The sequence below is a fragment of the Magnolia sinica genome, chromosome 19, assembly GCF_029962835.1.
Source record: "Magnolia sinica isolate HGM2019 chromosome 19, MsV1, whole genome shotgun sequence".
NCBI classification, from domain to species: domain Eukaryota; kingdom Viridiplantae; phylum Streptophyta; class Magnoliopsida; order Magnoliales; family Magnoliaceae; genus Magnolia; species Magnolia sinica.
This window is the reverse complement of record NC_080591.1, coordinates 18,261,725-18,288,508: the sequence shown is the minus strand read 5'-3', so window position 1 is coordinate 18,288,508 and position 26,784 is coordinate 18,261,725. Positions and strand designations below refer to the sequence as shown.

At 39.3% G+C, this 26,784-nt stretch overlaps 1 protein-coding gene across 1 annotated transcript; it reads left to right on the top strand.

Moving 5' to 3' along the window:
- The first annotated feature begins 4,393 nt into the window (after positions 1-4,393).
- Positions 4,394-26,118, top strand: LOC131235570 (monooxygenase 2-like). Its single transcript, XM_058232776.1, has 5 exons — positions 4,394-4,664; positions 5,971-6,036; positions 10,386-10,566; positions 23,775-24,006; positions 25,391-26,118. The coding sequence occupies exons 1-5, from the start codon at positions 4,444-4,446 to the stop codon at positions 25,945-25,947; spliced, it is 1,257 nt and encodes a 418-aa protein (XP_058088759.1). The 5' UTR covers positions 4,394-4,443; the 3' UTR covers positions 25,948-26,118.
- The last annotated feature ends 666 nt before the right edge of the window (positions 26,119-26,784 follow it).

Below are 26,784 nucleotides of genomic sequence, written 5' to 3'. Positions count from 1 at the left end.
ACAACTTGAGTCCTCTTGCACCTTTTGGTTGCTATGTGGTATATGAATAGTTTATTTTTCAGATTAATGGTCGATTCTACTGAAAGTACTCTACTCATGACTATCTACCACTAATTCATTTAAATTCATCTTGGTTTAAGGGTAGCGGTTTGATGTCACTAAAATTTCAATTTAAATAGAGCATAGGTTCTCATAATCTTCTTGGGTGAAGATCAATGGTAATTCTCTCCAATCCACGATTGAACGACTTGATTTATGGATGAAGATTATTCTCAATGGTTAAATTTAAGCTAGAAAGCACTTGAATGGTCGTAGAAGCTTTATGCTAAGTTAGATTACACGGTAACACCCGAGTACTGAAAAGTACGGGGTGTTACAGTAAGTCACCTCCTTTCATGACAACTTATGTTAAAGTTTTAATTTAGAATGATAATTTGTTTAACCTAAACGTAGATGAAAGATGAAACCCTAGATTAAATCTTAATCTTATAATTTGTGTAATTTATAGTTGAAGTTGAACCAAAAGTGCATATACCAAGTTCTAACGACATAAGAGATTCGACGTAAGAGATGAGGAATTCCTTTAAGCTTATACTAATTTGAGTTGATATGATTTATCTTGTTTCTGTATACTTTCTTATTAATGGGATTTTCCATGCAATTGATTGATTTACCATTATCAATTATTTATCCTTTTGAAAATTATGATTAACGTATGATGTTAATTATGCGTGATTTTTATAAATTCATGTGGGATGATGGATACAAGCCTTGCCCTTTACCAATTTTGAGAGTGACGCATGTTTCCACTCTATATTGAGTTGGCTTTTTGCTCATCTCTCTTATTTTGTTGAGTTAGCCATTGCAACTCTTCTCCTATGTTGAGTTAGTCGTTGTTACTCTTCTCTTTGTTGAGTTAGCCATTGCTACTCTTCTTTTTTGTTGAGTTAGTCGTTGTTATTCTTCTCTTTGTTGAGTTAGTCATTGTTACTCTTCACTTTTATTGAGTTAACTTATTATTATTATTATCCTTTATTATATTAGCCTTATGCTGTCTTCCTTTATGACTTGGGCATGTGTCTTAAAATTTCAAAACTCCCATGATTCAATTTATTTTCTCTTTGGTGCAAGTGATATATTAGAGGTTTCACAACTAGTGATTTAATTATTTTATTATAGACATAATGCGCTCTAGGTAGAGACCCTCTTGGTCGACGTGTAATTCCATGGGTTTGGGTACTAATGCATAAATCGATGTAAGTAATTCGCAATGCGTGTTACATCATTCCTGGGATTGAATGTCACAAATAGTCGCTCCATGAACAAATCGTGTTACCTAATTCATCCGATTTATGTGTTGTGCCGCCTCGATGTGTTCACATAAATCCACGGTAGCGTTGGACATGCAGGCGAATCTCCGTAGTTATAGAATGCGGGGGGAGTTTTCTATGAATTATATTCCGCATTATGATGATCACTACGTATGATGGACCCCATACACTCGTGGTGGTGGAGTACGAGACATATCAGTAACCTTATATTAATTTTATAAATCTCTTGAATTATTGTGAATTTTAAATGATAACCATCACTATAAGTAGGGCGTTGACTATCTCCAACCGTACAAATGATGCAGGTGATGTACAGACTGAAGACCTAGAGATCATCTCCCTATGGAAAATTATACTGAATGAATAAGAAGATAGTGTTATGATTTAGTTTTATATTTCCGCTCCAAGCTCGACAATGTAATAAGCTTCTGTTGAGAGGATATTTGATAATTTGTTAAATTATTTTACTCTAATGAAATAATAAATATAATCAATTTTATTCTCGTGAATGGTTACCTTCATGAATGTAACTGGATGTGAATTAAATGGAAAGAACAAATAAGGTGCGATTTTTAAAGTAACCAATTTATATATTATTAACACCCAGAATTCTCAGACACAAGTACGTACTTAGGCTGCAAAGATTTCGGGATGTTACAGATCATCATTGCTCCTATGAAAATGGAGAACCAACTCAACACTTGTAAATTGTAGGGGTCGTCCCTGTTAATTATATGAGATTTCCTAAAAGAATCCGAAGAGACACGAGTGATATATACACTAGTCGTAAATGGGAAAGAAGTAGAACCCGCAAATATTCTTAAGAAGTTATAACCAATTTTACATGAATTTAAGGAAATCATGCCCGATGAACTTTCCAATGGGTTGTCCCTCATGGAGGATACGCAACATCTTATTAACCTTTTCTTTGGGCAAGTCTATGATCTACAACACGGAGTGTAAATGGGTCAGGTTGACGCCTCAAGTTAATCGACCTGTCCCAACAATGATTGCATATGGGTGAAAATTTTAGGCCCTTAGGGAGTTTGACCAATCTTACTCAATGGATTGGACCCTTGGGGTAGGTCTAGATACAAAAGATCCAAAAGTTTGACACATGTTACTAAATGGATTGGCTTTGAGTCCTCCTGAAACCAACCCAACATTACCCGACCTAGCCTCAGTTTTGAAATGGGTTTGATTTGGGTCATTTGAAAATGGACCTAACCTCAACCTGACCAAAGAAATAGTACTTATTCAAGTGGTTTTATTTCTTTTGCTCTAGGTCACAACAATGGTTCATCACCTTAAAAAGAAAAAGAAAAAAAGAAAAAAAGAAGAAGAAGGTGGTTGCTCATCCATTACCTGTGACAACCTGTAACCTTGATAATCATGGACCTGTCAACGGAGAATATACCAAAAATTTATAATAAATGAACTGCCCTAACCATTGAATTCAGGCTACTGGCTATTTTATTCTGACCCATCGGTGAAGAGAAATCACAAATATAAGCTTAATTCAAAACTTTTGTGGTTCTTAAGAAGTTTTTAACGGTGAGTGTTCAATCACCGCTCTTTCCTATGATGCGGTCCATATGAGATTTGGATATACCTCATTATCGGGCTCATGCTATATACTAGTGTGTAAAAAAGGCGTGGATGGTACAAATACATCGGGATACGGTCCACATAGCAATGTCATCGCCACCTTGCTACGCAATCCGCGTCCGTCTTTCCGTGTTTGATCTGGTACGACCGGCGTATGTACAGAGCATTGTAGTCTCGAAAAGGGTTGTACCGAGCAGGGGATCATCTGCCACCAAGTATATCCAAGCAACAAGTGTGCCAAAGAAATAAAATAGATCATTAAGATTTCCATATCAGGTACTTTTAGTGATGGATCGGACACTTTGTACGGATTAGATTTCATACACATTAAATAAATTGGCATGAAATACGGCGCTGTATGACAAGGTTATTGTACTGAGTACAGTATCTCCGTTTTTATGCATTTGCTTGCGTCTATTCCTTCCAGCACCGGTTGGAAATTCGCGGTGGCTCATCCTAGCCACAGATCGCAATGATGCACGGAAGACCATCCAAGTTATAGGATCCAGATGGAGGATATCTCTAAAATAACATTGATAAACCAATCCTAACCATCTATTTGGTGGCTATCAAATGGATAATCGAGATTAAATATCAATCAGTTTAAATTTGAAAGCAAAATTCAGATGGATAATATTAGCTCTCACCGTAATATACTTCTACACTCTATATATTCTAATTGGTCGGTCTGGATTTTCGTACAAATGTACGGTCGAAAAATCACTACTATTTCTCAAATGGTGTTAAACAAGCGCGGGAGTCCACTGCTATTAACTAATAATTCAAAGATAAGGCTAATCGGTAGACTCCCGTGTGAGTTTTGCATCATTTAGAAAAGGGAATTATGGTAACTTTCGTGTATTTTATGAAAATTCTAAAACATTTCCACCTTTTTTAATTAATGCACGTCCCTTTCCTGAAATCTTACAGGAATCTCTATCACTGTCAAATGACAAAATTAACCTCCATTGAGGAGTTGGTTTTCTGTGCACTTGAGGCCCACTGTCATGTATAAATGGCATCCAATCCGTCTAGTGGGGTCATCCAACCATAAAATATGGACATCTAAAAAATCATATTAATAGAATAATCAGGTAGGCCACGAGACAGAAAACAATGGAAAACCACCCATTTTCATCCTGAGCCTTCTCTAAATTGTGGGCCACTGGGTTGTTAGATCAAATTGAATCTTGGATTTTCTAAGTTTGATGGTGGAATGATGATGATGAATGGTTTGGATGATATGCATGCACCAAGGAGAGACCATATATGATATGTCTACAAGTGGTTGCCTACATGATAGGGGCAAAACCGTCAACTGCTCGATGATAACGATTTTGTTTCTTTGTACGTTGAATACAGCGCCAACTTTGAAAAAAGAGAGACTCGGGTGATGTTTAAAACAATTTTGCTTTGAAAAATAGCGGTGATGGCAAAAACAGTGACGATTTTGTTTGGAATTGTTTTTAAATGGTGAGAGAGAGAGAGAGAGAGAGAGAGAGAGATGGAAATCTACGAAGAAGTGGTGATCGTTGGAGCAGGGATCGCAGGGTTAGCAACGGCTCTGGCGTTAAAGAAGGTAGGGGTCCGGGTGTTGGTTCTTGAGAGGTCTCAGGAGCTACGTGCAGCTGGTGCTGCTATAACTCTTTTCCCCAACGCCTGGCGAGCACTCGATGCACTTGGCGTTGCTACCAACCTCACCTCCATCCATCCTCCTTTCCATGCGTAAGTCCTCTCTCTCTCTCTCTCTCTCTCTCTCTCTCTCAACACACGTATCTACTCCTAACTGTTGTCTGTGGTGTGGCCTATTTAAGTTATGGATTGGCCTGATTTTTAGGCCGATGGTGCACTATGAAAGGATGCATCTGATTGATGGAGTGGATGTCGGACACACGCAACGTTGGGGCCCACATAGCTCAACCTCGTTGGAAGTTTTATGAGCTCTGGCCCAGTAGAGGTGTCAATGGGGGAAGTTCCTGCGCTGGGAACCTATGTAGGGCCCACCATGATGTTTTTGATAAATCCACCACGTTCATCCGTTTTGTGAGCTCATTTTAAGAGAAGAGGCCAAAAATGATCCAGATCCAAGACTCAAGTGGGCCGAAAAGGGAAGAATTGAACGTCCACAGTTGAAATATTCGTGGGGCCACAGAAGTTTGGAATCAGGCTAGTTTCTATGTTTTCAGTTCATCCCAGTAGGAATGACGTTATGAACGATCTGGATGGCATGTAAGCATCACTGTCGACCCTAGGAAGGTTTCAACGGTAGGAATTTCCCTACCCACCTTTTCCTTTACTGAGGCCCACTCGAGTCTTGGATCCGGCTTATTTTTGGCTTCTTGTCCTAAAATGAGCTCAAAAAAATGATGGACGTGGTGGATTTATTAAAAACATCATGGTGGGCCCCACACAAGTTCCCACCGCAGGAACTTCTTTCCCAGGAAATCTGCCCCCGCCCGTCTCCAGCTGGGAACGGGCTTTGACTTTGAGTGGCCACCGTGATGTATGCGTTTTATCCACACCGTCTATCCATTTTTCCGTATCATTTCAGGGTATGGGCCCAAAACTTAGGCAGATCCCAGGCCCTGAAAATCATCCCAATCCGTATTAATCTAAAGAATCACTTTTGTTACGCAATTGTAACCATTACATCCGTGGGTCCAAAAATGGATGGCTGTGGAAGTTAAGGCCAAATCAAAGATAGATTGGGTCATCCCATCAGTAAGATTTTAAAAGTGATTTGGACTAAATGGACGGTTCGGATCGACAGAATGGACTGTCCAAGAGAACCAATGCAACCTGTGAGTACCATTTTACTGATAGCACTGGAGTATTTCTAATGAACATAGCTTATCTCATAAATCACATTTGTGAATGGGCCGAACTTGGGCTGGGCATACTCATCTACGCTTGAATAGGCTAGTCGTTGGGTGGGCCAGGCAGGCCTCAGGCCTATGTTTTGCTTTGTAAATCGGGCTTGGACAGACACCAGCCCTGCCAAGCGTAGCCCTTTGACATCCTTATTTTGTAGGGTATCCATTACTAGCGTGGCTACCGGAACTCTAAAGCGTGTTTCTTACTCTGGAACCTTGGACAGGTAAAAGGAATTAGAATTGCTGATTTATTTGGCACTTGCATAAAATCAAGCCTATCAGTGTGTTCAAACTTCAAAAAAATGGAGGGCTGGATAAAAAGGTGACCATGTCTATACTCACTAGAGTTGGGCACGGGGCGACTCTACTCGGCAAACTGGACTCGTCTGACTTGTTCAGATTCAACTTGATCTGAACTAAGTGGGTGAGTCGATCCGAACTGAGTAGACTCCATCCAATCCGAACTCAAACCGAGTTGAGTTCGGGTCACCTAGTAACTCGACTTGACTAGACTCGAAATCCAACTCGATATTGACTCGACTCGTGTGTGTGTGTTTATATATATATATTGTTGGACATAGACCAGTGGGGCCCACTGGTAAGCAATCACTAGTGGGTGGGTCCCATGTTTTTAGGCCTATTCCGGCCTCCTCTTAATGTATTCCAGCCGAATAAAGTAAAAAGTTCTAATAGAACTTTTTGAAATACCCGATGTACCTCAGGAGAGTGGGAATTTTGCTTTTCAAAATGATGATGCTCCTATAGTTCGTCAGGACAGTGGGAGGACATCTCAGCAGCCTCCTGAGTTACGGCGAAGCGAAAGAGGATTGATTTTCCGAAGATACTTCGATATTGAGGGGCAAACATTCTCTTGCGTTGCGGTTAATGATGATGAACTTGATTCGTATCAGGATGCATTATTATCTTCTAACTCGGCCGATTGGGTAACTGCTATGGACGAAGAAATCGCTTCCATGGAAAAGAATAAAGTCTAGGAACTTGTTAATCTGCCTTCCAATTGCAAAATAATATGTAATAAATGGGTACTAAAGATCAAAAGAAAGACAAATGATACAGTGGACAAGTATAAGCACGATTAGTTGTTAAAGGTTTTATACAAAAAAAAAGAAATTGATTACGAGGAGACCTTTTCATTTGCTGCAAAGTTCTTCTCAATATGATCTTGTCCATTGTTGCAAGTTTAAACTTAGAGTTATATCAGATGGATGTAAAGACCGCATTCTTAAATAGTGACTTGGATGAAGAGATATACATGCAACATACCATCAGATATGTGCATAAAATTTTCAAAGAAAGTTTATAGGTTATTATGATCCATCTATAAGCTGAACCAATCTTCAAGGCAATGGTACATGAAATTACACTTAGACATCACCACCTTCGGATTCATAATGAGCAAAGAAGAACATTATGTATGCGTGAAGTAGTTTGAAAGATCTCTTCTAATATTAACTCTTTATGTATGTGTCATCTTTGTAGCTAGTAATGACATGCAATCGTTGATGACAACTAAAGATTGAGTAGTTTCGAACTTTGAGATGAAAGACCTCGGTGAAGCCAACTTTATTCTTGGGGTAAAAATCATCAGGGATCGCCCTAAGAAATTTTTAGGTTTGTCTCAAGCCATCTATATACAAAAGATCTTAGAGCGGTTCAAGATGAAAAATTCAAAAGCTGTTAAAAGCCTTATGGTTAAAACTACCAAGCTAGACAGAAAATCGTGTCCCCAGACTGAAGCCGAGAAATTGACTATGTCCTCAGTACCTTATGCAAGCGCAGTAGGGAGCTTAATGTATGCCATGCTTTGCACTAGACCGGATATTAGCTATGCATTTGGTATAGTTAGCTGTTATCAGAGTAACCCATGACAGTCTCATTAGCAAGCCGTCAAACGTATATTTCGCTATCTTAGAGGAACAAAAGACCTAATGTTGTGTTATGAAGGCATAAGTCTCGAGCTCAGAGGATATTCTAATGCTGCTTGGGGTAATGACACCGACAAGAGAAAGTCTACTTCAGGATATGTATTCTTACTCGAAGGAGGAGCTATCTCATGGTCGAGTAAGAAACAGACATCCACAGCTCTTTCATCTATGGAGGCCGAGTACATTGCATGTTGTGCTGCAGTTCAGGAGTGTGTATGGGTTCTCAGATTTTTATTGGGTCTGAGTGTTGTACTGAGTGTTTATCAGCCTATATCGCTGAAGATAGACAATATTTCTGTCATTGACTTGGCAAAGTACCCTAAATACCATCAGAAGTCTAAGCACACTAAGATCAAATATCATTACGTCCGCGATTAAGTGAGAGATAAGAAGGTCGCCCTCAACTACATTCCTACAAAGGAGATGATAGTTGATCCCATGATGAAACCTATAGCCAGAGATCTATTTTAGGTTTACGTCAGGCAAATGGGATGAAGGAAAACTTGAGTGATGTACTTGTTTTTAGTACCTTTGATCTTTCATTAATAACACATTCCATTTATTCAGTATTGTACACTAATATAAACTAGGTAAGTAGATCATCAGCATTTAACTTGAGATCATGTAGAATTTCTATTTCTTTGTCGGCATGCTGGTCACCCACTCGCACGGGTTGACCAACCTTGAATGTACAAGAGAGGTACATTTAATGCGATGTTCATACACTGAGGTGTGGACTTTTCTTTATTGTGGATAATAAAAGATGAGGATATGAGTGAGTCGTATACGCCTACAATCTTAAAAAAATTGAAGATGAGACTGATAAAGTTGAATAACATAATCGCACCTTTCATTTTCATGCGATCAATGTTATGGCCTGAATTTATAGCCAGGTTATGAGGTTATGAGATAAGTCATACCTCATGTAGAAAGACCTGCCTATTGTAGACCCGACATACATCTAGTATTGTCTACTTTACGACGTAGATTGTAGCCAGGTACTGGGACCTTTTACCTACAGATTGCTTTAATTCGATCTAATCATTTTAACGTGTGAGTAGCCAGTCCTGTAGGTTACTCTTTGTGTCCTCAGCTACCCTCCTCTTGTGTATATGAGGATAAGATTGAGTGTCGCTACTTTAGTGTACTATGACGAAAGGTCCTTGATTAGCCAGACTATATATATATATATATATATATATAATTGCTTTAAATCGATTTTACTCGAAGTTTGTGAAAAATTGAGTTTTCAAAATAACTCGATAAGCTTATCTGTCGGTGTCGAGTTATTTTTATTATAATTTTTTAAAAAATATTTTTCTTTTATATATATATATATATATATATATATATATATATATATATATATATATATATATATAATTGCTTTAAATCGATTTTACTCGAAGTTTGTGAAAAATTGAGTTTTCAAAATAACTCGATAAGCTGGATAAGTGCGTATGTTGGTCGAGTACTTCAGATCGGGAGTTAACTCTATCTGGTGTGGTCATGCGGACTAGGACAGGCATTGCAAAGCTTAGGTTATTGAGTACTAATTAGGTGGCCACTTAGTACTTAAACACTATGAGAAGATTACGGTAATCCAGCTGATCCCATGCCTCTGATTCTTTTGATCGCGATGTTTGGTTTCTGGTTGTTATTAGGCAAGTTAAATTGACAAATTTTTGTGCCTATCTCACAATGTGATTGAGTGAGAGATGTTGGACACAGGCCAGTGGGGCCCACTGGTGAGCAATCACTAGTGGGTGGATCCCATGTTTTTAGGCCTTTTCCGGCCTCCTCTTGATTTTTTTAGTTGGTTTTTCAAATTCAAAATTGAATTTGATTTTAGATGGGAGATAGGGAGAAGACCGGGTAATCTGGTCTCATCCAAACTCTATCTTTTCCTATAAACGGGATAAGACTCTCTCGTACCATTCCTGAAAAATCAAGAGAAGGCCGGAAGAGGCCTAAAAACATGTGACCCACCCACTAGTGATTGCTCACCAGTGGGCCCCACTGGCCTATGTCCAACATATATATATATATATATATATATATATATATATATATATATATATATATATATATATATATATATATATATATATATATATATGATGTTTCAGATTTGAGATGCCGTGTAGTTGATGGAGAAACTACAATTCTAGCAAGTGCATTTAGGTTTTGAGTTGTAATTTCAACTCGTGGATACCTGCTGCACTCGACCCGACTCAGTACTTGTGACCGGGTCGAACTCGGTCCGAATTAGTCCAGGCGAGATCCGAACTCAGATGGGGTTAGGCATGTTGGACTCGGTACCGAGTTGGGTCGAGTTCGAGTCAGGTCTATTTTAAAACCAGATCGAGTCGAGTTAGCCCTAATTCAGTCCGACTTAACTCGATGCCCAGCTCTAATTTATTACTCATGATACATGAGTGGCCCACTTGATTGGGTCATGTACTATAGTGAGATATGGTTGGTACACACACTCTCATGTGTGCCAAAAATGGATGTGCATAGCTTTACAAGCATTTGGGATTAACATACCTCTCTTTTTATTTATTTATTTAATTATTACCCCCAAGCTAGAAGAATAAAAATTCACTAATGGACTGTCTAAGCAGGGGAAGTATGGGAACGAGGTCGGTGCATAGGAAAGCATTGCTGGAAGCTTTGGCTAAGGAACTGCCACCTGGCACAATTCGGTTCTCGTCAAAGCTTGCATCCATCAGCAGCAACGAAACACTCCAAGATTCGCCTACTTATGTCCTTCACATGGATGACGACACTGTTGTTAAAACAAAGGTAGGTTCCTCGGTTCTTTCTCCCCCTTTTTATTATTATTATTAATGATTTGGTACACTGCATTATATTCAGGGAAATTTCTTACTTTTAGTTTAATTAGGGTTCAAGAATTCCTTTCCTTATATAAGCATATTACATACATTATAAGTAGCAATTTCATCCATATATCACTTAAATTTCTTGTTTTAGAGATTTCTATCTTCTTTTCAAAGGCTTTTCTTGAGAAGAAGATAATGAACTCATTTCTTTATTCCACGCTCCTTTTACAATAATAAAAAACAAAAATAGTTACGCTGCAGTTCACTCAGAGGGTTTTTGGATGCTTGTAAAATCCAACTTAGGTAATTCTTTTAGCAGTAAATTGTTCACAAGGTGTAAAGGCTTGATACCATATAAACCCTTAAAACCAAAAATCTTGCAATGGTTGTAAACCAGAATAGGTGAGCAGCACTTTACTTGTGAAGCCTTTACTTCTGGCAGCCAATTTTTTTGAAATCATCTTGCTTCCAATGGCATTTTACCAATGCCCAAACAAAAGGAAACTGCTTACATAATAAAGATTTTATCAATATCCACACATGACATGATGTAGTTTACCTGCAAAACTCTTTTACTTTTAAAGAGTTCGCATGAGTAGGATTTTACCTGCATTAAAATAACCTTTCAGGGATAAACAAGTGATTGATTGTGATTTTAGATCCATGGTGGGTGGACAATGATTTCTTGTATACATGTGAGAAGTAATAGAAAATCAAAAATTCAATAATTTTGTTTTTTCAATTTCCAAAAACTATTAAGAATCTAAGTAGCTAATAGGAACAATATCCCCAGTCATCTATATAGATTGGTAGCTGGCTGGTAAATAATAGCCACTTGGAAAGTACCGGCCAGATCATATAAGGTATTATAGCAGGGAGTCAAGAAAGATCATTAGATGATTGGGCAGACCTCATGTAATGTTTGTGTGTAAGATCAGTCACAATGTATCGTTGAGTCAATCTACAGGTGATGGTTCAATTTTATTTTTTCATTGTGCAAGTATGCTAGTTCTATAGGACACTGAAGTGTTCTTATTACTCTGCTCTTCATGGCAAGCTTATGATGAAGTGGTGTTCTATTAGTGTGCACTCTGAAGGTCACGTGTTTACATGTGAAAAGGCCTAAGCACACTAGGAATGCAACTAATTAAATATCCCTCTCGTCCATGACTACAAAAATAATGGTACCTTCTTATTTCCACTTTTCTAGTGGACAACTTGTAATAGAAGGAAATGAGGAGATAGAGGGGATGAGAGAATAGCCAACCAGTTCTTTATAGTTCAGATTCTCCCTCACGATTCAAATCTATTGATGGTTTAGATTCTTTTGTGGAATCACAATAAACACTTCTTTATCCTCAAATGATTTGCCTTTCTCTACTAGGTTTCATTAGGAAACCTTTCAATTAATGCTTGTCATGCAAATTAAATTTGGAATTTTGTTGATTTGCCTTCTTGAGTGTGTGTGTGTGTGTGTGTGTGTATATATATATATATATAGATAGATAGATAGATAGATAGATAGATATAGATAGATGATATATATATATATATATAGATAGATAGATAGATAGATAGATAGATAGGAAAACGCTCACCTGCGAACCAGTTCGTACGTACTACATACGAACTTTTTTGAGAACCCATCATACGTGATGTGGATCCAAAATCTGAACCGTTCATGTGAAGCAGCACCTCGACAAACCCCCCAGGACCAAGTTTTACTTTGATCTAAAACTTTGATGGGCCATGAAAAATGAAAACAGTTTCCTCCCTTGATTTGTATTTCTCTTTGCTATGGCCCACGAGAATTTTATATCAGGGTGAAAATTTTTCATAGGAGGTTTCATGTGATTCCACATCACATGGACCGTTCAGATTTGACAACCATGACACGTGTGCAAAGGTGCGCAGGGGAGCATGACTCTATATATATATATATATATATTACTCTTCTTTCCATAATTCTAACACTTTTTTGGACCATTAATGTTGGGATATTATAAAACCATCCCATGATTCTGACATCGAACAATGTTGAAGAGAAACATTTTCAACATCATCAATTTTTACATCGATCACCACCAATTTGCTAATTAGGGCATTAAACTCATTCAAGTGTTCTTACAAAGAAGATCCCTCCACTTTCTACAACTGACTTTGGAGAAAGACCTTGTTCAATGTAGATTTCACTTTGTGTAGGTTCAGCAATTTATTTCACAAAACTTTGGTAGTTGGTTTGATCGGACACTTTTACCAAAATCAAATCATCTAACGCAAGACGAATATCCGTTAAAGCAAACTAGTTTTTCTCCTAAAAAAATTAGCATTCATCTCTACTTGCTTCTTTAATTTTCCTTTGATTACAGTTATATAGTCTCACTTCACTAACACTGCATTTCAGCCAACACCCCCAACTCTTTTTTTTTTAAAAAAAACATTGCCTTTCATCTTTAGTCGTCAAAATGTATAAATGGATAGGTTGAACTTTGGGACCTCTAATTTGGTAGAACTCGATTCAACCATTTGAAACAATTCCAATGCAAACACTAACACAAATCTTGTGTTGAAAAGCTTCTCAACCTTTAGCTCTTATATGAATTGTTGGGGAAAATCTCTAAAACACAGTGCAATAAAAGAACCCCACAAGTGAAAGAAGCTAACTAAAATTCAAAAGCAAAGGAAAAAAAACAAGAGATAAAGAAGCGAAAAGGATTAAATGTTTTGGCAATGTTGACTGTGTTCACGGGTGGCAACTGAGCTTTCTTCTTCACTAAATCAAGGGATATCAGAGAACACAAGGATCTTCTCTCTCCCACTCTCTCATTGTATACAAAGATCTCTCATAAGGCATTCTCTACATATGTTTTTCTTTTTGTAAACAACACACCCAAGAGACTTTTTATCCAAATACTACCAAAACTAGGATTCACACAATGTAGAAAGAAAGAAGGACAAAGCAGTTTCTAGTTAAGAAACACCTTGCGGACATAATAACCCCTACATATGTCCCTTTGGAACTATATTAGAGTGTACAATTCTATCACTCATCAAACCTAGCTCGTTGCTTGCAATGCGCGTGGGCTCTCTAAAAATTGAGAACTTCAGTAAAGGTAACCCTGAAGTTTCAGCATCTTCACTGCAATACTGCTGAATAGAACAATCACCATGTGGCTTGATGTTGGTCATCATTTTCATGGGCCATTGACACTTATGTCCTACCATAGTTGTTTACCTATTCTTAGCTTTAGTTGTCGACAAAGATATTATCAGTTTCTCTTAATACTCCGAAAAATATTAAGACTAGAGTACATAGCCAGTAATCAATCTATGGGTTGTTAGATCTACCTGTAATCTGCATTGTAAGTCAATTTATCTCAAATGCAACTCCTTTCTCATAAAAGATCTCAAAATCTACTATGCCCCTGAGTAATCTCTAGATGGGCCAAACTACTGGCAGATGAGGCTTTCTGGGCTGAACACAATAAGAGACTCAAAGGCACATAGCTTTTGGGTCCATCTATGAAACATGCTCTACTTATATTATAGTGCTAACATTGCAGGATCAAACAAGATCTCAATGATTCATATGTGTGCTATAGTACTTGGAACAAGGGCTTCAAGAGGTAGGCGGACAAGATGATGCTTGCCTTTCAATTCCTCAAATGTGGCCTGTAGCTTTCCTTTTGTGTCTTCGAAGCTACCAATTGGATGGTTGGAACTGTCCAATTTATTTGATGCTTAGATATGACTGCAAGCTAGGAGGAACATACTCGGTGAACAGTCTACATTCTTTCAACATGTGACAACAGTATCATTCTGGTTGAATGACTTGTTTTTGTGCCTGAAAGAATAGGAGATTTTCACACACCTACTGTTATAGCACCAAAATTCTAGGTGCTAGACTGCTACATTGTGTTTGGCCAATGGTAGTGGCAACCATAGTTAAAAAATCCTATAATTCAAAAATTGGATAACTTGACTCAATTTCTAGCTAGGTCGGGTCAACTATAAAACCTGATGAGCCTTTGACTCATTCAACTTGATATTTTAAGTGTAACCATAGTTCCAAAACTCAGTAGCTCGACTCATAAAACTTGGCTGAGTCAAGAGGTCTAGGCCAGATTTCGAGCCAAGTCTATTGGAAACTCAATGGCGATCTTGACTCGGTCAAGTCTTGTCAAGACTTGACGAGTTGGCTCGTAAACTCAGTTGATTTGGCATGATTATATTGAGTCACTTGCCTGGGGTCAACTGATTTCTTGGTTAAATGCAAAAAAAATAAAAATTAAAAATTAAAAATTAAAAATTAAAAAATTAAAAAATTAAAAAATTAAAAAAATTAAAAAGAAAGAAAAAGAAAAAAGAAAAAAAGAAAAATGTATATGTGAACTTGAACTCAGAACCAATAACAAAGGATCCAAGTGTGCTAGCAGTCCAATAAGCATTTTTCTTGTGTTTAAAAATTATTATTTTTATTTATTTCATTTACAGTGAGATTAATATTTACCACTAGCCTGTGTAATTCATACTATATTTATTATAATTTGTTTATTAATAAATAAGGTTGAGCCAAGTAAAGACTCGTCCGAATCATTGAGTCGACCTACTAGGCTGGCATCGAGTCGAGTTGAGTTTTTGGACAATTATAACCTCTTTCTGATGAGCTTGTGTTCAAATCCTATGGCATGCATATGTTTATTTTATATTTATTTTCTATAATTTAACAAGAAACTGTTAATTGGGCAATTGACTTCCTTGAGTCATGCTGGGTTGTATTGTCTACCGAGTTCTTGAGTCAACTCATTGAATCTTGTCGAGTTCCAACCGAATCAGACTCTCCAGAGAGTTTCCAAGAGAATTGGGTTGAAATATTTCTGAGTCAAGTTGACTCGACGGATTTTCAAGTCGACTTACTAAGTTTTAGAAATATGAAAAATCCAAAAGTTCCATGCAACTCAATGTGCAGTCGAGATGGTCTGAATTCTTCACTTTTCTAGGATCTTTGAAAATACTTTAAAAGGTTTTCACATAACACTCTCCCTTTTGGCTCAGATAAATAACACCCTCCCTCATACAATTTCCCAAATAACACCTTCCATTTTCCAAATATAGTAAAAAAATAACTTGCCATTAATCTTCTAGATGGAAAAACTAAGAATGGTTAGTTTGGCATAATCTTTTTAGAATGTCAATATTTACCCTCTCCTAGATCTCGAAAAACTCAACCCTAACTGCTCCCATCCCAAGCCTGAAGCATAACCCTACAATGTTTAGGACAAGGTTTTTGACTGAAAATGAACGACAAGAAACACTATTTGCAAAAACACAGAAGGGATGGTGTTATTGCTAGGTCATGGGGCCAAAAGGGAAAGTGCTATATGTCAAAACCCCATATTTAAAATAGTGTAATGCTTAATATTTTGAACTATAACAACAATCGATGAAGTTACTACTGTTATTTAGGAAAAATAGGTTGACAAGACCTTGTCTAGGTGCTGCTTAAACAGAGTTTCAAGCTGCTGAGTTTCAAAAGTGACGCAGGGGAGGACATGAGGTCGAGCACCGTCTTCCTCAAGAGGATAACTATTCCGAATTCACGGAACTTCTCTGGACTCCTCCCAGAGACTTCTCAAATCCATGAGGAAAGAAAGCAGAAAAAATAGAAATAAATTCTAATAAATTCGAAATTGATTAATGAATGAGTAAAAATGAGTTCACAACCCTTTAAATAGTGGTACTAAGCAATGGGAAAGAAATCAGAATCAAACTACAACTCAAACTCCTAGAATCCGCGATTTACTATAAATAGTAAACTTACTATTTATAGATGGTCGTGATGTCTACTAGTGCGCAAGATTTTTGGCCAAAAATAGTAAGTGTCCTATTTGGCTTCACCAAACCGTTCTTCTAATTATTCTAAGCTCTTTTCATGTTGGGCGCAACTCCTAAAGCCCGATGGATGAAGAGTTATAATCAAACTAAAACCTACTATTTATATTAAAAAAGAAATTAAAACAGGGAAACGACCGTCGATCAAGGGGTTTTTCGCAATTCTAGGCTGGATAACCCGGCATAGCTGGGTTGGTTGGCTAAAGTAGCTCGTTCTACCCCAAAATCATATATTTTACGTCAGATAACTTATTCCGAATTGCAAGATACACCCGATCTAAGGTCCGATGGTTCGGATCACTTTTGTCGTTGACCGGGCCTTTTCTGATCCATCTTGGCCATGAAACTTTCTGCAACCCGCTCTACATCAGTCCCCTACACTTCAAAAGAACTCGTCCTCGAGTTCTCATCCTGTGCTGGTTCATGATACTCGGTCAGGTCCGCGACGTTGAAAGTCCGTGAGATTGCCATGTCATCTGGAAGATCAACAACATAAGCGTTGTCATTAATCTTTCGGATGATTGGTACCGGTCCAATCTTTTTATTCTTCAACTTGTTGTACGTCCTGGTCGGAAATCGTTCTTTGCGCAGATGGACCATTACTTGGTTGCCCACCTCGAACACTTTTTGTCGCTGATGCTTGTCCGCTTGCTCCTTGTACTTTTCGTTCGAGGCATGTAGCTTGGTTTGTACCTTCGCATGAATGCCAATGATCTTGTCAGTCATATGTTCCGCTGCAATGCTCATGCCTGGGAGCTTGGGCAGAGGGACCAAGTCTAGTGTGTGGCGAGGTACTCGTCCATAAATAACCTGGAACGGGAATTTTCCTTTCGAGCGGTTCACCATGTTGTTGAATGCAAACTCCGCTTGAGACAAGGCCAAATCACACTGCTTCAGTTTTTCTCCTGAAATACATCGAAGGAGGTTTCCCAAAGTGCGATTCACAACCTCAGTTTGACCGTCAGTCTGTGGGTGGTAGGCGCTACTGAACTGAAGTCGTGTATCGAATCGAGCCCACAAAGTCCGCCAAAAATGGCTTATGAACTTCGTGTCACGATCAGAAGTAATAGTCTTGGGAACCCCGTGTAGCCGCACAATTTCTCTGAAGAATAGATTCGCCACGTGTGTTGCATCGAGAGTCTTCTTGTATGGAATAAAGTGTGCCATCTTGGAGAAATGATCCACTACCACGAACACCGAATCCATGCCGCGTTGTGTTCGTGGGAGACCAAGCACGAAGTCCATAGATAAATCCTCCTAAGGGCCGTCAGGTACGGGTAACGGAGTATAGAGGCCCGTATTATGATATTGCCCCTTAGAGGTCTGACAAATATAACAACGTTGGACTGTCTTTCCCACATCACGTACCAATTGTGGCTAGTAATACCGTTCTTCCATAAGAGCTCGCATCTTATCTCGCTCAAGGTGTCCACTGAGGCCACCTCCATGTAGCTCTTGGATTATCTGTTCCCTTAGCAAACTGTTTGGGATGCACAGTCGATTTCCTTTGAAAAGGAACTCGTCTTGCATATGTAAGTCACCGGGGTGACCTTCTTAGCATCTAACCCATGCGTCCTTAAAGTCATCGTCATCGGCATATATGTCTTTGAGGCGCTCGAACCCGACAACCTCATTGCTCATAGTGACTAACAAAGTTGCACGGCGACTCAGTGCATCAGCTACTTTGTTCTGTTGCCCTGACTTATATTTTAGTACGAACGTGAATTCCTGTAAAAACGAGATCCATCTAGCATGCACACGGTTAATGTTAGCTTGACTATTAATGAATTTGAGAGTTTGATGGTCCGTGTAAAGTATGAATTCCCTTTGAATCAAATAATGTTGCCAGTGGCACAGTGCCTGGACCACCGCGTATAACTTAATCTCATATGTAGACCACTTCTTGCGTGCATCGCTAAGTTTCTTGCTGTAGAAGGCTACTGGCCTACCTTCTTGAGACAAAACTCCCCCAATTCCGACATATGAGGCATCACATTCGACTTCAAATAGTTTGTCGAAGTTGGAAAGTACAAGAACTAGGGTCGTGGATAATCTGCGTTTGATTTCGACAAAGCTCCTGTCGGCTTTGTCAGTCCACTGAAACTGCCCTTTCTTCATGCAATCTGTAATTGGTGACATAATGGTACTGAAATTTTTCACAAACCGACAATAGAATGTCGCCAGTCCATGAAAACTTCGCACTTCGTGAATATTTGTAGAAACTGGCCATTCTCTGATTGCCTTCACTTTTTTCTCATCCACCCGAATGCCCATGGATGTTACAACAAAACCCAGGAACAATATGCTATCAGTCATGAAGCTGCACTTTTTTAAATTGAGGTACAGTTTATTTTTAGTGAGCACTTGAAAGACCTTCTTGAGGTGTTCCATATGGGTGGTTTCGTCTTGACTGTATATCAAAATATCATCGAAGTAAACCACAACGAACCGCCCAATGAAACGTTTCAGAACTTGGTTCATTAATCTCATAAATGTGCTAGGCGCATTCGAAAGACCGAAGGGCATGACCATCCATTCGTATAATCCTTCCTTAGTCTTAAAGGTCGTTTTCCACTCATCACCCGATCGTATTTGAATCTGATGGTAGCCGCTCCTTAGGTCCAATTTAGAGAATATTTTTGCACCCTCTAGCATGTCCAGCATATCGTCCAACCGTGGTATAGAAAACCTGTATTTTATGGTGATTTTTTTTATGGCTCTGCTGTCGACACACATGCGCCAACTCCCATCTTTCTTTGGAGTTAATAGAGCTGGTACAGCACATGGACTCATGCTCTCTCGAATAAGACCCTTACGGATCAACTCCTCTACTTGTCCCTGCAGAATCTCGCACTCATTCAGACTCATTCGATAATGGGGACGATTAGGTAAATTGGACCCAGGGACAAAATCGATATGGTGTTGGATATCTCGTATGGGGGGTAACCCATTGGGAAGGTCATCGGGCTAGATTTCTTTGAATTCATGTAGCAGGGGCCTTAGTCTTTCAGGGATGTTGGTAGGTTCGAGTTCTTCCCCTTTTACAATTAATGCATAAGTCTGTCCTGTTTCCTTGGATTCTTCCACGAAGTCTCGTATGGTTAAGAGAAAACGACCCTCCACTTTAGAAGTTTCAGGTGGTCCCTTTGGATCCATAGGGGCCAATATGGTCTTTCGGCCGTCCTTGACGAAAATATATATATTATCACGCCCTTTATGAGTGGCGTCACGATCAGATTGTCAGGGCCGACCGAGTAGTATGTGACATGCTTCAATGTCAATCACATCGCATACTACTTCATCTTTATAATGTTTGCCAATTGAAAAGGATATGGTGCACCGTTCAGTTATCTTTGTTTCGCTGACCTTCTTGATCCAACCGATTGTATATGGAGATGGAGGACGCTCCGTTTTCAATTGCAATCTTTCCACCATGACCTTAAAGATGATATTCTCGCTGCTCCCACTGTCAATGATCACGTCACAAACCTTTCGATTCACCGTACACCTAGTTCGGAAGATGTTATGCCGCTGTGGATGCACTTCTTTTCTTGGCGCATATAATAGTCGCCTCACGATGAGCGACTCACCGTGATCTTGTTGAACCCAACCTGAATCATCTGCCTCATCCTCGGTGGTATGCTCCTGTTTTTCAATATCTGGATCTTCATAAGCATTATCAGCACTACCATCATTGATGGCGAGGTTTGCCACTTTTCGCTGGGGACAAGTATTTGATAGGTGGCCCGGTTGGCCACAACGATAGCAGTTATCGGGCCTTGGCCGAGCATAGGGATTTGGGATTCTACTTGGACCAGCAGCAGTCGATACGCCCTTTTGGAGTCTAGCTTGCCCACTTCTCTGATCTCGGTTCTCAAACGTAAGAGGTTGAGTGCCTGCTCATACGGGCTCCTTCCCCTTAGGTGTGCAGTTCCCTGGGGCAGACCTGCCACAGGGATCCTTACGGTAGGATAGGTCCGTGTGTTAGGACGTTCAAGTTGCGCTGCTGCCCGAGTAGCCAACTTGATCGCATCATTCATCGTCCAGACGGACTGCATTTGGACCCGATCCTGGATAACCGTTTGCAATCCACCGTTGAATCGGGCGACTTGCTGCATTCAGTCTCGACCAAATCGTTACGCGCTGTCAGGAGGTAAAATTCTTCTGCGTATTCTCTCACCGACCGACTACCCTGTCGACAATTTTGGTATTGTTGGAATAATACCTGGTCGTAATCGCTAGGGAGGAATCGGGCACGTAGTAGCTGCTTCATCCGCTGCCAGGTGCGGATTGGTGCTTTCGTTTGCTTGGTTCGCGCGAGTTGCAATTGTTCCCACCACGCTGAAGCTCCTCCTTTCAACTTCTAGGCCACAAGCTTGACCTTCTTTGCTTCAGGGATGTCCATATAGTCGAAAAATCGCTCAACTTCAGAGAGCCAATCGAGGAAATCTTCAATGTATAGTTGGCCATTGAAGTTAGGAATATCAACCCTCATCTTGAATTCTCGATCCGTTCGATCTACTCGATCGCCGCCATGTCTGGGGTGTTGGAAGATTATGTCATCGATTTCCTCCTCACTGGAGCCCCCTTCCTCAGGAATGACCCTTGGATGCACTGCCGGTACTATCCTGCGATCAGGGCGATTACGAATTTCAGTAATGGGCGGTGGAGGATTACCACTAGGAACACGGAGTTGCCTTAGTTTTTTCGTCAAGAGATCCGCTATGCGGTCGATGGAAGCCTGCAGCCCTTGCATGGCTTGCTGATTCTCTCGTTACGCTACTTCGAAAGCTGCCGCGGTTAAAGGTAAATTTCCTGGAGCACCGCCCATGGGATTGTTGCCTGACCCGTCATTAGAAGCCATCAATCCGAGGAGAAACCTCGCTTTGATACCAAACTGACGCAAGGGAGGACGTGAGGTCGAGCACCGTCTTCCTCAAGAGGATAACTATTCCGAATCCACGGAACTTCTCTGGACTCCTCACAAAGACTTCTCGAATCCACGAGGAAAGAAAGCAGAAAAAATAGAAATAAATTCTAATAAATTCGAAATTGATTAATGAATGAGTAAAAACGAGTTCACAACCCTTTAAATAAGGGTACTAAGCAATGGGAAAGAAATCGAATCAAACTACAACTCAAACTCCTAGAATCCACGACTTACTATAAATAGTAAACTTACTATTTATAGACGGTCGTGATGTCTACTAGTGCGCAAGGTTTCAGCCAAAAATAGTAAGTGTCCTATTTGGCTTCACCAAACCGTTCTCCTAATTATTCTAAGCTCTTTTCACGTTGGGCGCGACTCCTAAAGCCCGACGGATGAAGACTTATAATCAAACCAAAACTTACTATTTATAGTAAAAACGAAATTAAAACAGGGAAACGACCGTCGATCAAGGGGTTTTTTGCAATTCCGGGTTGCGCAACCCGACGTAGTGGGTTGGTTGGCTAAAGTAGCTTGTTCTACCCCAAAATCATATATTTTACGTCAGATAACTCATTCCGGTTTGCGAGATACGCCCGATCTAAGGTCCAATGGTCCGGATCACTTCTGTCGTCGACCGGGCCTTTTCTGATCCATCTTGGCCATGAAACTGTTTGCGACCCACTCTACATCAAAAAGTGGACTTACAAGTTTTAGAACTACGTTTGAAAGTCTTTGTCATGCTCGTGGAATATACGTTAGCCATTTAGACATACCAAGTCCTGGCCCCATCATGGATGGAGCGTGGCCAAAAGATCAAACCAGTTTGATGATGCTATCCTTTTTAGCAGGCTGAATCTGGACAAATGGTCATTTCCTTTTTAACTAGCAACTAAATTTGGACTCCTGATAATTTTAATTACACACAGTTGGATTGGTTTGATTTTAGTTTTTAAGGATTGGGGTCAGCTAATTGTCAAAATACATGAATCTAGTAATTCATCATATTGTATTATGTTATAAAGCATCCGAAGATCTACACCATGCATAGATCAAGATTAGACCATCTGTAATCGGAAACTTAAAAGAAAAAGGGAAAAAGGGCAATGAAAACCATAACAAACAAATATCAACAGTCAGAAATCTCGTGTCAAAGTGTATGTGTTCTCAAAAAAGTAATCACGGCCTTATGGAGATTAGGTTGCAATGAGTTGTCTTTAATTCCCTATCCTGGCATTTAGCATACTCAAATATTCAGATGATCTGGTGATTGGAATGGCATCATCATCATCATCATCATCTAAGCCTTAATCCAATCAATTGGGGTTAGCTAATTGTCAAAATACATGAATAAAGTAATCCATCACATTATATTATGTTATAAACCATTAACCATCCGAAGATCTACGCAGTGCATAGATCAAGATTAGACCATCCATAATCTGAAACTTAAAAGAAAAAGGAAAAAAGGGCAATGAAAACCATAGCAAACAATATCAAGAGTCAGAAATCTTGTGTCAAAGTGCATGTGTTCTCAAAAAAGTAAGCATGGCCTAATAATAACACTTCAATGATGATCCTGGCTGTGGATTTTTGAAGTCGAATGGCAACTACTGTAATATTTCTTTTCAATGCTCTGAATTCATCTACACAGTGATAGCATAAGTTTATTTTTAATTTGTATTGCGGTCTGTTCCATGATTATAAGTTCATAACCCCAGCCCATTCCCATTTTGGGCGGAATAAATATACTAATTCTTTTATTTCAGTTTCTCAAGTAGTGTTTGATTGATTACATAGTAATCAATATTTGATTAATTGGTCCAAGGTTATCGAAAAGCAAAACTTTCTAACATAGGGAGTACTAAAAGTTAAATTCGAAAAAAATAAAAAACAATTCTACCAGAAATACTTCAAGATGGAGCAAAATATGGACAGTCAAATCATCATACCATCTCAATATGTTGGCCCCAATGGAGCAACAAATGAAAAATGAGTTCAGTATAACATTCTAGCTACTACAATTTAAGCTGCTATTGCGAATCACCACCCATGTAAAAGATTCTCAAATAGATTTAATGATATGTAAATCTGCAGAGTCCAACTTCAATTATTATGGCTTTCTTTTTTTCTTTTTTTGTTAGCTTGTTAGTACACCCACTGTCAGATCACACTTCACTGTTAGCCACCCCCACTAGGGAGTCAATGCCAAGACCTCAGTGTTGAAACGAGGTATCTTTCACTTAGTCTACCACCTGAGCTATGAATCTGGTTGTAATTATTGTGGCTTTACTTTCAAAGAATATAATGTATCTTATTAAGTAGAATTGGCCCACCCACATGCATCGCAGGTGTTAATAGGGTGCGATGGGGTGCATTCAGCAATCGCGCAATGGTTGGGACTCGCCGCTCCTGTTTATTCAGGTCGTGCAGCAGTGCGTGGTTTAGCTGTATTCCCTGAAGGGCATGGACTTAACCATGAAGTCCAGCAGTTTGTAGGTGACGGTTTCAGGGCAGGTCTCGTTCCTCTCACTAATAAAGACATTTATTGGTTCATCACCTACAAAAAATCATTCATCAATGGTGAGTTTTCTTTTCACTATTTGTTTAATATAATTTGAATCTATGAAAAACTAGAGCCTGTGAATGCACTCGCGCTATATATGAGGTTTTGCATGTTAATGGGCATATTGATGCGGGGAATGATCTTGCAGGAGCTGACTTCACTGAATTGTATTGGAATCAAGTTCAAATTCAGACGCTTGGACAATCCATTTATTAATCCAGACTGTCCATTATATTCAACAAAAATTTCATAATCTTCCATGAAATAAAATATCAGCAACCTGACCATTCTAACTATTCAATCAGCTGCCTATAAAGCGGATGGTTGGGATCATTTATTTAGAAATGGGTCCAAACAACAATTTGATATATTTATTTGTTGAGACCCATCATGGATGGCATATGATTCTGAAGCATCACCTTCATCAAGTCATCCTAGCCATACCATCCCTGACTTGGAAAACAAGAAGAAGGCCATCTTACTGATGGACTTTGATCATTCAGTTGGCATGAGTCTTTTGTGGCCACCCATGAAATGTTATGAACTTAATGAACAGTTGGGATCGGTGGACTGTCCATGTGACCCAATTGAACTTGACTCGACATGATCATTCCACAACTGATATATGTTGGGGAGCCGCGGAAGTAAAAAGAGATGAATCAAGCAAAGTATTCCAATTGCACAATCAAATCCAATCACAAACACTCTGAATTTAACATGGAAAAACCCTTTGCGGGGAAAAAACCACGACACAAAGTGACAATAATGCACTATGAAAACAGAAAATTACAAGAGATGGAGATTACCCAATCCAAACAAGCCTCGAATCACCCCAAGCTATGCCCTTGATACCCTAGAACGAGTTAGAAAGCTTTGAGATACCTTCTTGATACTCCCAAATCCCGATTACACCCATATATATAGCATATATAAGAATCACAATCGAAATCGGAAACAAATTCCGCACTTAACGCAATTCTGCACGTGCGCTCGATGGAACCTTTGATGGGACTTCGACGGCATCGAGAAAACACCAAAACATTCTAGTAAGAAAACATGGATTTTCTGAATTTTTCCGATGGCATCGAGCTGCCATCAACAGATCTATTGATTTTCAGATTTAAGACATCAACAACAATATATACTATTTATTGGAGTATTTTTCAAAAGGTTTGTGTGGTCATCAGCACTGAAAATAAGCCCACATGACTCATGTTACAGTGTCCATTATTTACTTTTACAATTTCTTGTATTTGGAAAAGAGGTATGATCTAGTCATAAATGCCTACATTTGATTATGTGGGATCCACTACCTAACTACCATTCAAGGGCTAAGGTGGTGGTCCCCACTCTTATCTCTCATTGGGATTAATTGAGATTGTTTCACAATCAAAACTGCAGGAGAAGAGACCAGGGACCCGGAGCTGATTCAGAAGGACGTATTGGAGAACTTGACCAAGAACCTCCCTGAAATTTACTTGGATATGGTGCGACATTGTGATCTGGACACGTTAACATGCGCACCATTGATGTTTAGGTACCCATGGGACGTCATATTCGGTACCATATCTAAGGGTACTGTAACGGTTGCCGGCGACGCTATGCATCCAATGACACCTGACCTGGCCCAAGGTGGTTGTTCAGCACTGGAAGATGCGGTCATCCTTGGACGGTGCATTGGCAATTCATTACTCGAGAGTAGAAAATTTGAATCGAAAAGGGTTAAGTGTGCATTAGAGAGGTACGTGAAGGAGCGGCGTTGGCGTGCAGCTGGGTTGATTACTGGGGCTTACTTTTCGGGGTGGGCACAGCTAGCAGGCTCAGGATGGCTATCAAGGTTCATCAGGGATAAGATCTTCTACGGGTTGCTTTATAGTAAGCTCTCCGATCTTAGACACTATGATTGTGGAAAGTTGCCATCAATTTCTTCTCCGATCGACAATGATAAACTAGATTGATTAGTTTATGTCGTCCATTTTCTCTTTGATTGACAAGCATAAACTACATTGATCAATATATTTCATCTGTAGAATCTAAAAAGACTGATAAATTAAGATTTCTTGAAGTAGTTTTAATGCAAACCTCTCACTTTCATCCTCAGAACCAGTAGAATGAATATCATTGATTAAGTTCCATTTGAGTCATTGCATATTTCCCTCCCATTTTAAAGCACTTATGTGAAATCTGAGAAATTCTATGATCTACAACTAGGAGTGCAAATGGGTCAGGTTGACCCCTCAAGTTAATGGACCTGTCCCAACAATGATTGCATTGATAGTTAAAAAATTTATAGACCCTTGGAGCAGGTCTAGATCCAAAAGTTTTGACCCATGTTACTAAATGGATTGGCTTCGAGTCCTCTTAAAACCAACCCAACCCTACCTGACCTAGACCCAGTTTTGAAATGGGTTTGATTTGGGTCATTTGAAAATGGACCTAACCCGAACCTGACGAAAGAAATAGTACTTATATATGTGGGTTTTATTTTCTTTTGCGCTAGATTACAACAATTGTTCACCGCCTTTTTTTCTCTTCTAAAAGTGGTTGCTCATCCATTGCCTGTGACAAGCTAACCTTGCTAATCGTGGCCCTATCAATGGAGAATATACCAAAAATTATAATAATCGAACTACCCTAGCCATTGAATTTGGGCTAGTAGCTATTTTATTCTTCACCATTAAAATTGATAGCGACTGCCAAATTGAATTGTTTGGAGCATTATTTGTATGAAAATTCTTGTAATTTTTATACCCAACCAAGACCTGCCCAAACGCGGCCCATATGATAAATGAGTC

Excerpts from the sequence above, each read along its gene's own strand:
- LOC131235570 (XM_058232776.1), top strand. The coding sequence starts at position 4,444 with ATGGAAATCTACGAAGAAGTGGTGATCGTTGGAGCAGGGATCGCAGGG. Across the intron at positions 4,665-5,970 it reads ATCCATCCTCCTTTCCATGC|GGTATCCATTACTAGCGTGG; the intron begins GTAAGTCCTCTC and ends CTTATTTTGTAG. Across the intron at positions 24,007-25,390 it reads CAAAAAATCATTCATCAATG|GAGAAGAGACCAGGGACCCG; the intron begins GTGAGTTTTCTT and ends TCAAAACTGCAG.